At 39.1% G+C, this 16,984-nt stretch overlaps 1 protein-coding gene across 4 annotated transcripts in view; it reads right to left on the bottom strand.

The window, feature by feature from the left end:
- SYTL2 (synaptotagmin like 2) overlaps window positions 1-16,984 on the bottom strand; it is a 95,638-nt gene that overhangs the window by 14,271 nt on the left and 64,383 nt on the right. Inside the window, exons 6-12 of one of the 4 annotated variants that reach the window (XM_089512896.1) lie at window positions 16,282-16,384; window positions 13,210-14,082; window positions 7,811-11,848; window positions 6,388-6,489; window positions 5,149-5,202; window positions 2,937-2,984; window positions 1,058-1,152 (exon numbers count right to left, since the gene is read on the bottom strand). In XM_089512896.1, coding sequence (XP_089369022.1) covers window positions 1,058-1,152; window positions 2,937-2,984; window positions 5,149-5,202; window positions 6,388-6,489; window positions 7,811-11,848; window positions 13,210-14,082; window positions 16,282-16,384 — 5,313 coding nt within the window. The remainder of the gene's footprint in view (window positions 1-1,057; window positions 1,153-2,936; window positions 2,985-5,148; window positions 5,203-6,387; window positions 6,490-7,810; window positions 11,849-13,209; window positions 14,083-16,281; window positions 16,385-16,984) is intronic. The other 3 variants (XM_089512897.1, XM_089512898.1, XM_089512899.1) reach the window with 3 other exon arrangements.

Here is a 16,984-nt window from a genome sequence, read left to right as displayed (position 1 = left end):
TCAAGCAGCACTATACCATGCTGGCAGCTGATACTGATGCTGGACGGGAGAATGTTGGAACTTAGTTTCATCCAGAGCTAGAACTTAGAAAGTTATTTTGGGGGCTGCAATGCCAAGAATCCCCCAGCCACTACTAGCTGATGGACTCTGGGAGTTGTAGGCCAAAACAGTAACTTTTCCAAGCTTTGTTCAGAATATATATTAGGACATTTTAATATTTGTTTAATATAATTGTTTAATATAAGCAACACTCACAATATGCCCAACCAGGAGCAGAATGTCATGACAATGATACCGCTTGCCAACAGTGTCTTCCATGTACATACAGTGAACCCTTCCCATCCATGGAGGCTCGATTCCACCCCCTCTCCCCATGAATAAGAAAAAATGTGGACAGTCACAGCTTATATTATTCAATGGGCAGCATTATGTGCTTGGACACATGAGTGCATCCACATGCACATGCTGCCACTGAATAATATGGGATGCTAGCAATCCACAGATGTTCGAATCCATGGATTGCTAGCCTATTGATGTGGTAGGTCCACTGTACATAAACAGTCTAATAGCCATGTGCTCCAAAGCTTGACAAATGGAGTCCTCCAAAGCAGTTTGACAGCAAAACTAAGCAGTTCCTTCCACCCCTAGTTTACATCTTCTTACAGAAAGGAGATGGCAAGGCAAGAAGCCTAGCAGCATCATTTTAAAAATATATTTATTAGTAATTTTTCATAAAAGCCTGGTTTCATTTTGATTTGCCCAGATCAAGCCACTGCTTCTTTTGCTATCAATAGGTTTCTAAACAATTGCTGAATTGAATAGACTAGAACATGATGTACTGTATAATCTTCTTACTATCACATAATTCAGCACATAGTGCTTCACAAGTAGAAGTCCCTAAGATTCTCTTCTCCGTATCATTTTCCTGGATTACATCCCCATATGTGCTCATTTAGCTTAAGTCTGTACTTTGCAGATTTCCTTTTCAACAGGTAAACACCCCTTAAAGCAAATCTAAAACAGACTTTTTAAGAAACACACACACAAAAGAACTTGCCTCATCCTGAAGAAATGCTGGAACCGATTTACTCATCTGTTTGACTTTTTCTGGATGCGAGAAATTGTTATCAGGGAATGAAGGTGCTGTGGAAACTAAAGAGCAGCAGATTCATATTTAGCAAAGTAATTACATTCTAGTACAGAAAGAGAATGAGTCATAAAATGCTTTAAAACACATTTACATGCATAAAAAATATCGACATGCAAGACTTACTTGCTATGAGCAGAAACACATGCTACAAAGAAGCTTCAACAAAGGATGCCGTAACAGCCAGTAACACTCTTTCTATACTTCCAGATACATATAAAAGGTGAATTCTCATTTCTTCCCCCACTGAGATATGTGTACCTTTCTGTTCCTGCTCCTAAACACTACCCACATGCATTGTGTGTGTGTGTGTGGGGGGGGGAGTGCTGCAATGTTAATTCAGAAGTGACTGTCTTTAGCTAGATTGCTAATGATTCTGAATGAGACCTGTGTTTGTCCTGCCTGATATATATAGTCCTCTGCCAAGGTGTGCTATCAGGTATCCAAGTGTCTTATCTAGGATCAACACATTGTCCAATACACCATGTTGGTTCCTCATACACACTGCAGTTTTTTAAACATCGTTTCTAGTACTCTCTAGGGTACATTCTACATGCAGAGGTCAATTCAGTTACAGTGCTAGGATATTACTTATTTAGTCCCTATGCTGGACATGGTACCCCTATTATCGTCTTTGCCTACGAGACTGCGTTTTAAACAAAAATATTAAGGACAACAAGAAAGGAGGAAAATGAGGATCTTATTGAAGGGAAAGTCCATTGTTTGCTCATGAGAAGTAGAGAGAAACACTCTATTACGTTATAGTTGTTCTGAAGCCAAACTTGGCCACTGACACCAGCTGGACCAATCCAGTCTACCAAGACGAACACCAGAACTTGCAAAATATTACTCTGGGGGTTAAAACTCACAACCCCCCCTCCAATCCCATTAGGGAATTCTACAAATGCACTCCTTCCCAAAAACAATGTTTCTAGTCTCTGAGGAATCCTAGAAAGGTACATCAGAAGTCTGTGGACTTTACTTCTTTGGAGCTTTATAAACACAGATGGAATAGCCATCTCTCAGATGTACATTAGCTGTGGATTCCTGCATGACAGGGGGTTGGACTACATGGCTTTTCTGGTGCTTTCTATAATTCTATGTGTCTCTGGATAAAGATATGGAAATCCCAGAATGGCAAAGATGCTTTAGCTGAGGATCACAGAACTGATAAAAGACTGGACAATATGACCCTTGGAGTTCTTTCCTACTGCACAATTCTATGATTCTACAGGTGCTTGTCCATCCCTGGAGTATTGACAATAAGGTATTTCCATCCATTCCCTAGTTCCATAACTATGACCATTTTAGAAAACATTCAGAGGTAGCTGTGTTGCACATTTAACAAATACAAACAAAAATCCATACCAATAAAGGTATCACTGGTGGATTTTTATGACTATTTTACTTCTTAGCTAGAAAGTGCCTTTTCCATGATCTTGTAACTTTCCTTTCTGCCCTGGCTTCCCGGGCATCCTTTATTACAACAACAAAGCTGATGTGGCAAGAACAATAAAAAATGGATCCAAAGTTTTCCACATTTGTGGATGCAAATGCACAATGACTTTGGCCACAAAGAGCAAATGGACTCACACCTCACATTTTAATATGTGTGAGCGGTCAGTAATGCCAAGTTAGTAGTAGTTTTACTAGATACAAACTGCTGAACAAGAACAGACTCCAAGCATATTATTGGTTAGTCAATATCACACACACACACACACACATATATAGTGTGAAGTCACAAAACCTTTTAGCCACTACAAGCAGGAAGGATCTTATTACTCACTTCCTGAGGCATTTTCATGTGTCTCATGTGGTTGATCTACTTTCTGGTCTGGTCAAAATGAACATTAAAGAACACACTGTCACTCTCAACAGTGCAGATACTCTATCGGCTTTAGTTACACATGAAACATATACCTTGCCTGTCACATTCCAAGGATTCCCTGAAGCTTTCTTCAGAATCTTTGCATAACTATGTCAACCAAGTTTCTAATCCTCTTAGATTACATAGATATTAGTGGATGACCATAGGTAAGAAAGATTGCTAAATACTGTTGTTGTTGTTGTTTTGACTTCAACTCATTTCTGACCTTTGGCAACCCCAAGGACCTGTCATGGGGTTTTCTTGGCAAGATTTGCTCAGAGGAGGTTTGCCACTGCCCTCCTCTAAGGGTGATTGAATGTGACTTGGCCAAATGGGTTTCATGACTGAGCTGGGAATTAAACCTTAGGACTCTAGAGTTGTATTCAACACTCAGACCACTACTAGAGAATTTAATTTCACTTCAGTTAACATTTATAGGAGACAGCCAGCATGGTATAGTGCTTTGTGCATTGAACTATGCCTCTGGAGTCCTTTTATGTGGGGGGGGGGGGACTACTTAAACACCAGCAAAAAAGGCTTTGCAGTTTTCACCAGAGTATCCAAAAGAACTTGCATTATTGACCATATGTTTGCTTCACACAGATTCAGATAGCTGTGTCTTTTCGGCAGAAGGAGAGAGACTAGATGCAAATATGCACAGAAAAGTGAAAATACTTAAAATGTTGATGTGAATGTACAAAAATCCACAGCAATTAGCATAATATACTTGCATGTAGACTAATTCTAAATCTCTGGTGGACATCACCACATATATTTGCAAGCTGGCTGGTCTATATCTTTTGTTGTTGTTACCTGCCATCAAGCTGGCATTGATTTATGACAATCCTATAAATGAGGGACTTCCAAGACATCTCTTATCAACAGCTTTGCTCAGGTCTTCCTCTTTTCCTACAGTAGAAAAACCTACAAGATTGCCTTCTCTAGTATAATCCATCTTGTACACTCAGGTCCTCTGGAAAATGTTTGCTCCAACTGGCAGTGACTAGACTGGCAACAGTTTCCCAGAGGATTTTTCCTCTGCTACCTCCAGATAGTGGAATGACCTGCCAGAAGACATATGACAGCTGAAAATGCTCCATTTAAAACAGAATTAAAGACCTATCTCTTCTGGCAAGCCTATCCAGTCAATTTTAAATCATGACTTTTTAACCTTTATATGAACTGTTTTTAATGATTTTATAGTACTGTAGTTGTTTTTGTGTTTTGTATTTTAACATGCTGTACCCCACCTCGAGCCTTGAGGAGAGGCAGGAAATTATTATTATTATTATTATTATTATTATTATTATTATTATTATTATTTTACTGCTACTGCTGCTTTCTACCTTACCAACCATTATTGTCTTTATTAGTGAGCCATGTCTTATGACAGGTCCAAAGCATATCAGTGCCAGTTGTGTCATCTTGGTTCTATTTGTCTTTCTGGCAGTCCATGGTATCCATAGAATACCAGCATCACATTTCAAATGAGTTGATTCTCTTCCTATCAGCTTTCCTCTCTGTCCAGCTGGTCCACTGTTTGTTGTTTATATCATTACAGTAATGATATAACTTCTTCTAGCAAAGAGGTCACTTTGTTTATAACAGTGCAGCTAGAATCACCATTTTCTACCACAGCTAAAGACAAAAGAATGGCTGCTGGAAAAACAACTACATGCCTATGAAAAAGCTAAGGTTTAGCCATAATGGAATTGGCATGCTGATCAATTAACCAGGTCAGTGTTCCACAAAGTGGAGAATGCTGTGTAAATGGAGTCCATTTAAATTTAATGATGGTGAAATGTTATCTTAGCTAAAACAACTATAATATTTTGCATACATTTAGATATACACTGCATACTACTGATACCAGCTGGGTTCAAGCATGGTGACTTATGATGGATTATGACCAGCATTTTTTAATGGGCAGTCTTTATACTCAGCAGAAACACTATTTGAAAAAACATCACCCCAATCCCAAGATGAATATTATTCAAAGTCATGCCGTATGTAACTACCTAAAATGCTGGCTATCCTAGAAAAGGAATGCAAAAGCATATCACTGCAGAGAATTAACACACACTACTAAAGCACAAAGTTACATTCATGCAGCTATAAAGAAGATAGTTACCATCTTCAGCACTAAGAATTAAGTCTTCCCTTGGAAAGTTTACTTTTCCTTCATCTGTACAAGGGGGAAATTGTGACATAGTTAGACATTTCAGCTGTTCAAGGGATCACTATGGGCTCACAACAGAAGGGTCTAAAGGCGAAAAAGATGGAACTTGGAAGCTCAAATGTATAGAAGATAGTTTCATGATTAAACATTATAGCATAAGGGAATGTGCCCTAAAAATGTGGTAATATTTTTGTTTCTGTTTATCAGGCAGGTTAACAAAGCCATTAAGTGGAAGCAACAGCAGGTTTTTTAAAAGTCAGAGGTGTCATTCAGAAAATGACTCTTTGTAAATCATTTGATGGAACAGAGCAAGCATCTTTTAACACCCAGAATTCAGAACATTATTTTTAAAGTTCAAGTGTTAACTTAAACATTGCTGTTCACTGAAAAAAATTAATAACACATTTGTTGTTGTGTGCCTTCACATCATTTCTGACTGATGACAACTCTAAGACCAACCTATCCTGGGGTCTTCTTGACAGAATTTGTTCAGAATGGGTTTGCCCTTGCTTCTGCTGAAACTAAGAGAACGTGACTTGACCAAGATCACCCAGTAGGTTTCTATGGCCGAGTGGGGATATAAACCCTGGTCTCTCAGTGTCCTAGTCCAACGCTCAAACCATTACAACACACTGGCTTATTGCTTTATGAGAACTGTGCTACTAACATGCTACTTTTAAATTAATTATTTTTTTTAAAAAAAAGTAGAAAAATAGCTAAAAATCTTCCAAAATATTACCCCGTAAAAAAAGTTTGAGAATTAATATTACTCATTGCCCCAAAACAATAATACTCCAGTTGGTGCATTATTTCATTACACCCTCATTGTTCCCAAAAGTAATGTATTACAGGTAGCCTCCTAACTTTTAATGCATTACTTATCTTGCAGCACCTGTGCAAAAGAAGTTGTAGCATGAACTTTTGATCTACATGCATATAAGGAAGTAGACCAAATCTACGAAAGCTCATGCTACAACTTCTTTCGCAGTTAGTCTCAAAGGTGATGCAAGATCCCTTTGCGTACTAATATGTAAGTATTAGATGTACTTGTTTTTCTAAAAAATTATTACATATTCTTAATTCTGCCATAGGCAATGTGACTTCTTGACCAGGATTGAGCAGATGGGAAAAGAATTTTTAAAGAAAAATCTTGAAGAACAAGGAAGATGTCAGGCAAACATTTTTGCTCACTTGATGTGGCTGATGGTATGTCCTCTAGACTTTTGGAAGGAATTTCCCTATTTGAACTCCTTTTCAAAGCTTCCATAACAGGGTTTAGTCCTTCTTCCGAACCTGTTTCAAGACAAAACACATGAACACTGCACAACGCACAGACATATCTCTCAAATAAACATGGCCTAATCTCCCCCCTCATGTACCCAGGTTTGTTTGTTTTGTTTTTTTTAAAAAAAAAACAGCCTCTACCTGACTACAAGAAACATGGAAATGGGATTTACATAAGTGTTGACTTAATATGCAGCAATTGACTCAATGGGATCAGCAACGTAATTTAGGTAGGTGTGGGATTACAAGACCTCCAAATGTTCCTGGATTACAACTTTAGGCATTGCTAGGAACTGCAATTGAACAATATCAGAAGGGGCACAGGATTCTCACACCTGGATATAGGCCAATGGCATCAGAACGTGGCAAGAGCTGTACAAGCAGTTATGGAAATGCTAACTCAACATGGTGTACCATTTTATACATATGTGTGAGTGAATCATGCCCCAGACTGGGGCTTTCATCTGTTGAGCTTTGCTCCAGCAATTCTTGCTCCTAAAGAGCAGGCCTTCTGCTTGTTAAACCGAAGACATTCTTCAGTTTAAAAAACAGTTTGGGACCATGATGGGTGGGAACAACAACAGAAGCTAATTTCAATGACACTCTCATCTGCCAGCAAATATTGCTTCAGAGTCCAAAGTCCATTTAGGGGTTGTTGTTGTGTGCTTTCGTCATTTCCAAATTATGGTAAACTTAAAATGGGATTTTCTGAGGTGGAGAGAGTGTGACTTGCCCAAGATCACCTAGTAGGTTTCCATGGACAAGCGGGGATTTGAACTCTGGTCTCCAGAGTTACAGTCTGGTGCTCAAACCATTGTGCCACACTGGCTTTTCCATTTAGGGGTAGAGGGATCCAATTAGCTATTTGATGCCTTGTTGCCATAGGAAATGGCAGAATCCCTGGGGATCCTTGGGACTGCTATTATTTTGAAGTAACGAGTCTTGAGATGTCAGAGCTTGGAAAACTTTCAACTCTAAGAATCTCATTCTGATAGGGAAAATTTTGGAGTCATAGTCCAAAAAGCAACTTCTTCATGCCCTGACAAGTGTATGGAAGAACTCTGTAGTGTGCAATAAGCAATGAAGTAGACTTCTATGTGGGATGTATCACCACTTGGAATGCACAGCAACAATTTCCTACTCTTTGATTGCAAGAAAAAGCACCCCTTATAGTAAACATCTGGGAAATAATGTCTTAAGAGAAATGCTACCCAAATATTTGGCCTTGGAGACTAATGTTGTTCCATTCATATGATTTTCTACATTTGTAACACACACACACGCACATGCACAAGCGGCCAGAACAATAAAAGAATTCAAAACTGCTCACGTGTTCTCCTTCTTTGGATTCGGACAAAGGAACTGTTGTTTTCATCAGAGAGATCTGATCCAAAGCTCCTGGCATCTTCATCATCATCTTCACTGTCATCAGCATTTGGGGAAGCAAGAAGCAGCTCCACTTTACTTATTTGGGGAGAATTGTCCTTTTGTAAAAGTGGGGTGCTTGACCTCTGGGATCTAGGCATTACTGTCACTATTTCATTCCCATCCTCCAAGGAAGCACTTGGCCTGGAAACCCTATCTTCTCTCTCTCTTTCATATTTCTGCTCGCTCTCATCTGTCCTGGAATGGGTGGGAGAATCTTCCCCTTTTTCAAGAGGTTGGGCTCCACTGGATGCAAGATTAACATGGGCAGTTTTCTGGAAAACCACAGACGTTTCTGGGACTCCAGAAACCTTTGCTACCTCTATAGTTTGGTTATCTTGTTTGAAAGATTTACCCTTGAGTGGTATTTTAACCTCAGTGCGATAGTCACTTGACACACTCGTAATGGGTGCTGACAGTTTTACAGATGAGCTTTGCTTTTCTAATCGAAATGTTGAGTTGTCATGAACTTCCATGGATGACTGTGAAGTAGCATCAGCATGTTCCCTAAGTAACTTTTCTAAGATGGATTTGAATATATCATCATCTTTTCCTGGTGCAATAGATTTTATTACATTTTCATCTGCTTCTTGAGGAAGGTCCATCATGCTTTCTAAACTATGCCTAACCTGCATGTTCTCTTTTATTTTGGCATCTAAACATCCCAACTGGGCAGGTGGCATCTGGGCAGCTTCTTCAAGCAGTTTCTGTAAGCCAGTATGAAATTCTCTTTGCTTCACCTTAGATGGAACAACAGTTTTGTTTACAGATTCATTGACTTCTTGATTCATTTGCTGTTGACAAACCAAACGTACATTCTGATTAGATTCCCTCTCCATTCGCGCTCTAGTGCTATTATCTATATTTTTCTGGTCTTCAGGTTGGATTTCAGAGTCTTCCTTGAGCAGTTTTTGGAAGTGTGCTTTAAGTCCCACCTGTCTGGAATTGGAGGGAACAGCAGCCTTTTCTACTATTTCAATTATTTCTTGATGATATGGTCCATCTTTGCCAAAAACTGATTGCATGTGGGTTGACAATGGGGCATTAGTTGATATAAGGACCTCTCTGTCTTCTGAATCCTCTTTGAGCAGTTTGCTTAAATTGGCTCTAAATGCTGCAGGATCATAGGCATTTGATTTAATCTTGTTTACCACTATCTCTGCTACATCCTTAGGTTGCTTGTCAATAGAAGAAGCATATGTTTCAGCTTCCACATTTTTCTGGTTTGTTAATGGCAACAAGAGAGTGGCCTCTTTGGTTGGTTCACTCAGCACTATAGCCATTTCACTGCCACCACCTTCATGAGCATCTCTGCTTCCCTCAGTTGCCTCAGTGATGGTGTCTTGTGGAGAATTGGCCATTTGGGTTGAAACAGGAATAGTTTTTTCAGACACTTTCTTACAAGACCTTTGCTGGTCCTCTTCAGCAATACGGTAAAATTGTTTTTTTAGAATATTCTCAGTAGATGCTGAAATGCAAGGCATTTCTGATGATTCTTTAAGAAGGGAGACTAGTCTGGTATTCAAATCACTGCATTTTCTGGTTGATGGAACATTAATCCCTGTCACTGTCTCAGAAACCTCTTCAGTAGGAGAGTTTGCTCTGTTCTGAGCAACAAGAGAAGCATCAGGTAGTATAAGTTTGAGTGATGGGATCTCAAAGACTTTTTTCTGAGAAGGAATATCATCTTGATGAACTCCATCTTCCTCCATGTTAGAAGCTCTCCCAGGTAATGAACTCGATTCTTCTATTGTTGCAGGCAAACTCCCTGTGCCTCTTTTAAATTCAGCAGATTGATCTTTCTGCAAGTCATGTTTTTGTGCAACTCCTTCCATTCCCTGTGGACCTAACCCACTCTTATGTTGACTACCAGGATAAGAACCATGGCTGAGTTCCATCACCTTACTAAAAAAAGGGCTCTTCTGTGATAGAGAAACAGCTTGTTCAGAAACATCCATCATTGTAGGATGACTGGAAGAAGTTTTCACACCAGAGATTTCCTTCAGCAACCTTTCCAAGCTGATGTTGAAGATATCAGCATCATGTTTTGATGGCACCAAAGTTCTGTTTACAGTCTCTACTACTTCACTTCCTGTAACTTCATCTTTTCTATCTGTGTCTGCAGGAACCACCCTATTATGTTGTGGAGCCTTTGAGTAGTCAGCCTCTGGTAAGGCAAATTCTAAACTTCCCATTGGCACAGCATCTACTGATGGCAAGAGAGCTGGTTGTCCTGCTTTGTTTGGAAACACCTGGCTTGTTTCTAAGACATTTACAGGTGAAACCTTTGCATTTCGTTCCTCCAGTCTTTTTTCTATGAAGATTGGTTTTTGCTGTTCACCTTCCCAAACTGCCTGGCTATTTTCTACTCTAACTTTTTTTAACTCCTCTGACTCCTTCTGATAACTTCCCGTACTACTGTTTCTATTCCTCGGGATAACTGTCTTCACCTTTTCCTCATCCGTCTTGCTCATTGGCTTAGTTCCTGCACCCCAAAAACTTCTTAGGCTTTGAAACTGTGAAGGGTTGAGCATCTGGGCCCTGGATTCTTCATCTATTTTTTCTTTTAAAGAATGAATTTTAAAATGAGGTTTCTGTTGCAGGGCACCAGCCTGTAAACCTCCATCACCTTTAGAAAAGGACACTTCCTTGTGTCTTAGCTGCAAATTCTCTCCACCCAGCTGTTCTGTAAATTCATTATACTTCTGTTCACTTGGAAGTGTTTTGGCAGATCTATCAACAAAATGGCTTCTTTGGGAGTTATCCATTGGGCTTGGTTTCATTTTTTCTGAAGACAGCTTAAAGTCATTATTTTTAGGTTCAGTATCATCATCACTTAATTCAATTTTTCGAAAGGTAACTTTACTATACTTGCTTTGTTCATTGTCAGATTCACCTGTAACATAGCCTGATGATCCACCCATTTGTTTTGCTGTACTGGATTCCTTTTTATCATTCAGTACTGTGTTATTTACAGTTCTGACTCCAGTTACTAGATCTTCCTTATTCGCAGCCTGCTGGGTAATTTTCTCTCCTTCCCAAAAAGCCTTGATGTCCTTGACTCTTTTTTTATATCCTGTCAGAGATGATTGCTTGGATTCTTGCTCCTGCACAACAGAAAGATTCCCTCTGTTGGCATGTTGCATGTTTACCCCATTTAGAAATTCAGATTGTTTTCCTTCAGATTCTCTAGGCTGATGCTCTTCCAAGAGAGATTTAACATCTCTTTCTCCATCAGTGTATGCATGTGTATTCTTTTTCCCTTTTACGGAAGAATCAAAACTCTTCAAATCCAGCTTCATTTTGTTATCCTGAAATGGCTCCAGTTCGCTGTGTGAAGGGGTTTCCACTTCTGTTTTGTGTTCAGCTCCCAAACCAGTTCCCTTGGTCTCGTTCAAACCCTGATCAATGGTCTGGAGATATGGTCTGATATGAATGTCCTGCCCTTGGTTGTTAGAGCCTTGGTTGCTTTGATTATAATCTTTTTGTTCTCTTACTAATAGGCTGATTGGGCTTCCAATCTTTGCAAATGATAATTGGTCTGGTTGGTTTACAACTGCATGGAAGTCATAGTCCTTGTTAGTTGGCTCTTCCTTTTCATATGTGGAAGAATTTCTATTTAACACAATGGTACTCAATCTGTCATCTTCTCTAGTTACAGGCAACCCTCTTGACTTGTCCATCTCCTCTGCAAGTTCCCTCTCCTGAGGGCTTAACAAAATTGTTTCATTACTGGACGTACTGGAACTTCTTTTAAACCAGTCTAATACTTTTGATATGGACTCATCAGCTGCCTTCAATATCTCAACAGCATGTTTGTCAGGTTTAGAAGTGGTTTTAGCACTCTGACCTTCAACAAGTGCAGGCTTACCTTGTTCAAGGTCTGCAGAGCCAACTTTTGGTGCTTGAGGCTCTTCTTTTGTAGCCAAAGGCAACTGCTGGCCTAGAAGAGAAAGAGCCAGTTTTTGCTATGAAACATGGTCTGCCACACCAAATTAAGAGAGTATTAGTCTACCAAGTGAATTTTAATCAGCTAAACCTGCACATATCTGCATATGACCAAAACATTTTAAGAGGAAAGGTATTCTCTATTTTAGAATCTAAAACTTAGATGGTGCATTTAGCCACCTTTACAGTGGCATCCCCCTTGAGGCATTTTTGCCAAAAAATACCCCAAAAAGTAAGAAACAATAGTGATGTCTGATCAATTTCTGACTGAATCTGAACTGAAAATGGAGGGAGGCCCATCAGGAGAATATGGGAGTGTGAATAGGTCTCCACTCGCTCTGAAGTTGACTACCCTTGCTCTAACAGGTTGCCTCCCTCAGAAATATTTTTTTTAATAAAAGAAAAGTTAAGTTTAAAGGGAAGTGACTGATTTAAAAGGTTAATTAAAGCTTGCAGTCCTTTTTGAAATGCAAACTTTCCAAATAACATGATAAAAGAAAAAACACTGATGGCCCTATATTTCAAAGAGATAAGATGGCAATTATATAGGTAGAGACACACTGTGCAAACTTATGTTTTTTAGTAGTGAACTATGCAATTGAGAAATGTCCTCTTCTGTTAGATTGTGTGTAATCTACACCAGTATTTTTTCATTTAGTTTGATAGACTAATATTCATTTAAAAACAAATACCAGGGAAACATTAAAAATGCTTGTTCACATTTCAGATTAAGCCTCAAAATTCCTAATATAAAAGCTTGCAAAATGATAGAGACCCAAGCTTTGTTTCTCTTACAATTCTCTGGTTCAGATGAAAGAGACAAAGATTTATTTTAAGAAAGCTTTCATTTCAGATTGATAGCCAAATCATAGTTTGTATGAAAATTATAGCAAACCATTACTTGCCCCAAACACAGAAAAACGGGGAAGGAATTGGAGCAGGAAAGGGTTTAGCTGTCACATTCCATATCTTCAATCCTGGCATGTACTTCCAAATAAACAGAACAGCAAGATTAGATCTCAGACTTTCCTTAGGTAATGTTACTTACCCATTTTATATTTTGCCCAAATAAAGATTTAATAACTTGCTTGTCCCCACTGTGATTTGATTTGAGTCAGTTCATCAAAACAAACAATGGAGTGCACCCTAAACAACAAAATAATCTGCAAATATCTGAAGAAGCAGTGATAATGAGTCAAAAAGAAGCAGAAGTGACAAATGGTTAGTACTTGAAATAATCAAGTTTAAGATGGTAAAGCAAAAGCATGGTTCCAAATCCAAGACTGGAAAACAGGACCGCTCAAAGCCAAAGTTTTTACTAGTTATTAACACATGGGGCTATCCTGTGCTTCTTACCAGTTGTGCCTTTGGAGATAGTGTCTGGCTCAGGGCTCAGACGTTTAGTTTTGATTTGCATATCAGCAGTTTGTTCTTCCCCAGGCCTGGGAAGGATCTTGCCAGGAGATTCGCTTGGAAATATAGGTTCCACAATGGGGCTTTGCACAGGCTGTGAGGGATCTGAACTGTTAGCATTGTAAGAGCTTAGAGCTGTTTCCTCTTCTTGGGATACTCCTCTGTCCTCAATGTTATCATTTAGAGCTGGAAAATGGGACCGAGGAGGCTTTGCTGGCTGAGTTTCCCCATTCTGAAGTACATCTAAGCCATCCACAGGGTTGTCACTGGTCTTGACATAGTCAGAATCTAACAATGTGAATTCCCCAGACTCTTTGCCCTCTTGCAACTCCAGGCTCTGCGGACGTTCTTTCCTACTTACATTGGAGGAGAATCTGACTTGCTTTAGTCTTTCCAATGAGTTTTGAGAGAATTCTTCCAGTTCTGCAGCAGGAGGAGCATCCTTCTCTGCAACATCTTCAAGTATAGCTGAGGGCGGCAATCCACTTTTACTGGGGGGATCTAAGGTTTGGTTTACACGGAGCACTTCGGAATCTGTGGAGCTTGAACTTGAACTGCGTTTCAAGATCCCCCTGGGTGGTGTCCCTTGGCCGTTAGCCTGCTTGAGTCTTCTTGATGATTTGGAGAATGAATCTTCACTTGACAAACTGACATCTGACGTCTTATGGATGTTTTTCCTGGCTTTTGGCACCGGAGGCTTTCCTGCCTGTATCTGCAACTTATCCAGTCCTGCGGGAGCCTGCTCTGGCCCTTCTAACCTGCTGTGGTTTGTTAAGGTTACTCTGGGTTGGTTTTCTACTGAAGGCAAGTGTGTGTCTGCAAGACAAGACATGCACATAAAGAAAAGGGTAAACACATACTACAAATGAAAGATTTGGTAGAAGCAAAGAAACATGCAAGTAAATACAAGTATTATTAATTGCCGTGGAGGAGAAACTGCCATAAGCTTACTTGTTAGGGGATGCAGTGCAAGAAGACAGAGAGCTTCAAGCTTTGTTGTTAGCCTGATCAACCATTTAGCACAATGAGGACTATCACTTCATGCTGCAGGCCCTGTATACTTTTTGTATTGCAACTTGCATGTAAAGATGTCCATGTTTCTGTTGAGTGCCTTCAAGTTGTTTCTGTCTTATGGCGACAGTAAAGTGACCCTACCACAGGGTTTACTTGGCAAGATTTGTTCAGAAGAGGTTTTCTATTCTCTGAGGAGGAGAGTGTGTGACTTGCCCAAGGCAACTCGGTAGGTTTTCATGGCCAAGTAGGGATTTATACCTTGGGCTCCTGGAATATTAATCCAATACTCAAACCACTATAGCAAACCTATTACTGAAACACAAACAGGGAGAAAGATTCTAGCCCAACACATGCTAAACCGATAGTTTAGTACTTTTGAGGTGGCTTTAATGCAAGAGAATATTCTGAAAATTTTACTTTTCTCACACACAAGCTGTACTGGTACAGTTCATTTCAGCTGCCATGTGGTGAAAAGGGCAATATAAATAAACATTGTTGTTATTATTATTATTATGACCCGCCTCAGTCTGTTGCATGGTTGGACTAGAAAGGAATAACTAAGAAAGGAACAAATTTGTGATGCAAAAGCAAATCTTTCATAATCTAAGTGTGCTATGCATGTCTTGGTTAGCTTAAAAATTGTTTTTTTAAAAAAAACAGACAGGCCCATTTATGCATCTTCATCCAGTTATGCTGGGTGATTTTAACATGCCCTTTGTTTATGTATTTTAACATGTGTTTAAATGGTTTAATGTGTTTTAATCTATGTTGTAATCCACCTTGAGCCTTGGGGAGAGGCGGGTTAACAACAACAACATCTACTACTACTACTACTACTACTAAAAACCTTTGTATTTACAAATGGAACAGTATTGGATAAACATAACAGTTTGAATTTACAAACTTAACTGAGCTTTGACATTTTTAGTATTAACACCAAAATGTAATGATCAATTTTCAGCTACAGAAGAAGAGTTCAATACTCACTTATCAAAATTACCTTTGAGACTATAATTCCCAGAATCCCCCATCCAACATGGCAAGCCTCTCATTTACATTGAATGATGGCTTGTCACTATACAATTCTATTTACATTACTACTGATTTAAAATAAACACAAGAAACACAAGTCATGCATCTCATATATAGACTAATCTACTCAGTTCTTTATCAGAAACCTAACATAGCTGATACAACAGATTTCCCAGAGCAAATCTGATTCTAGTACTGAACAAGAAGATTCATTATACACATCTTATATATACCAGGTATGTTAGAGCTATGTCTTCTTTTAATTTTGCACTTTATCATCACCAATCATCCTCATCCTCATTATATTCATTATATTTACAAGGCCCATTTCCTCTTTAAAAAATTTCACATAGGCCTGCTGGAATCAAAAGGTTTTTATCTGCCTGCAGAAAGATAGTAAGGAAGGTAACCAGTCTAATCTCTCTGTGAAGGAAATTCCAGAGAAGCCACTGAGAAGGTCCTCTCCTCTTCTATGTTTCCATCAGGTGTACCTGTGAGGGTAGTGCAACAGAGACAAGGGCCTCCCCAAAAGATTTCAAAACACAGACAGTATTTTTGTTGCAGTTCTGCATTGCCAATGCAAAAAGGCAGCGCAACACTTCTGGAAAACTCCTTTGCAACATGATGGAATCATTAATGTGACACAAGAAGTGGCTGATCAAAACGTTTTGTCATACAGTCATCCCTCTTTATCCAAGGATTCTGCACCCATGGATTCAACCAATCATAGTTCAAAAATATTCACACACACACACACACTAATTCAAAAGCAAACCTTGATTTTGCCATTTTTATAAGTGATGCTATTTTACTACACCACTGTATATAATGGGACTTGAGCATCCATGGATTTTGGTATCCACAAAGGGTCTTGGAGCCAAACCCCACCAGATATTGAGGGCCCATTGGATTTGTTCCAACCTTTCAACGATTTTATAAAAGCAGTGCAGCTAATTTTAAAAAGGTCACCTTTGTCTGATCCTTCTGATAAACCAGTCATTCTGTTTTCAGGTTGCTCAGTTTTCATATTGTCTTCAAGAAGTGTTGAGTCATTAAATGGATTTTTTCTTTGCTGAAACAAATATAATATTTAGTTTAACACTCTAATCTTCAAAAGGAACATGAGCAAGAAAATGTACAGGACTGCGCATAGAACCAGGGGGAGAGCCTGGCAGGGATGGGTAGCAATGGGCAGCCCACCGGATGTTTTTGGACAGCAATTATCATAATCCATTACCACTGACTATGCTGATATATTCCAAAATCTGAATGCAACAGATAGTCTGGTACTATGCAACTCAGCAAGCCTCATGAGAAAATCCTAGAGGAGAGGTGAATATATTATAATAGTGTGGAAAGAATCACCACAGAAAAATAAAGCAAGGCTCTTTTCTGGTACAGCTACGACCAGACTACAATATGCAAAGTATGTTTTTAATGTGTTTGTTTTTTTTATTATATTTCCTATATCAAAAGATCCCCTGTTATTTTATAGATCTGAAGTCATATGGAAGCAATAAGAAGATACAGCAGCAAGTTTTCATGCATTTCATATCCTCCAACATTTCACCAGATGAAAACAAAGACATATGTGTTCAAGATGGCAAGTTATTAATGAAGAACAGACAAGTTAGGAGCGGTTACAGCAGCTTCTTTTGCACTTTGAACTTCA

The sequence above is a fragment of the Sceloporus occidentalis genome, unplaced genomic scaffold (assembly GCF_023333645.1).
Source record: "Sceloporus occidentalis isolate IW3139 unplaced genomic scaffold, rSceOcc1.0.p SCAF_2, whole genome shotgun sequence".
NCBI lineage: Eukaryota > Metazoa > Chordata > Lepidosauria > Squamata > Phrynosomatidae > Sceloporus > Sceloporus occidentalis.
The sequence above is the reverse complement of the archived record's forward strand: the minus strand, read 5'-3'. Positions and strand labels throughout refer to the sequence as shown.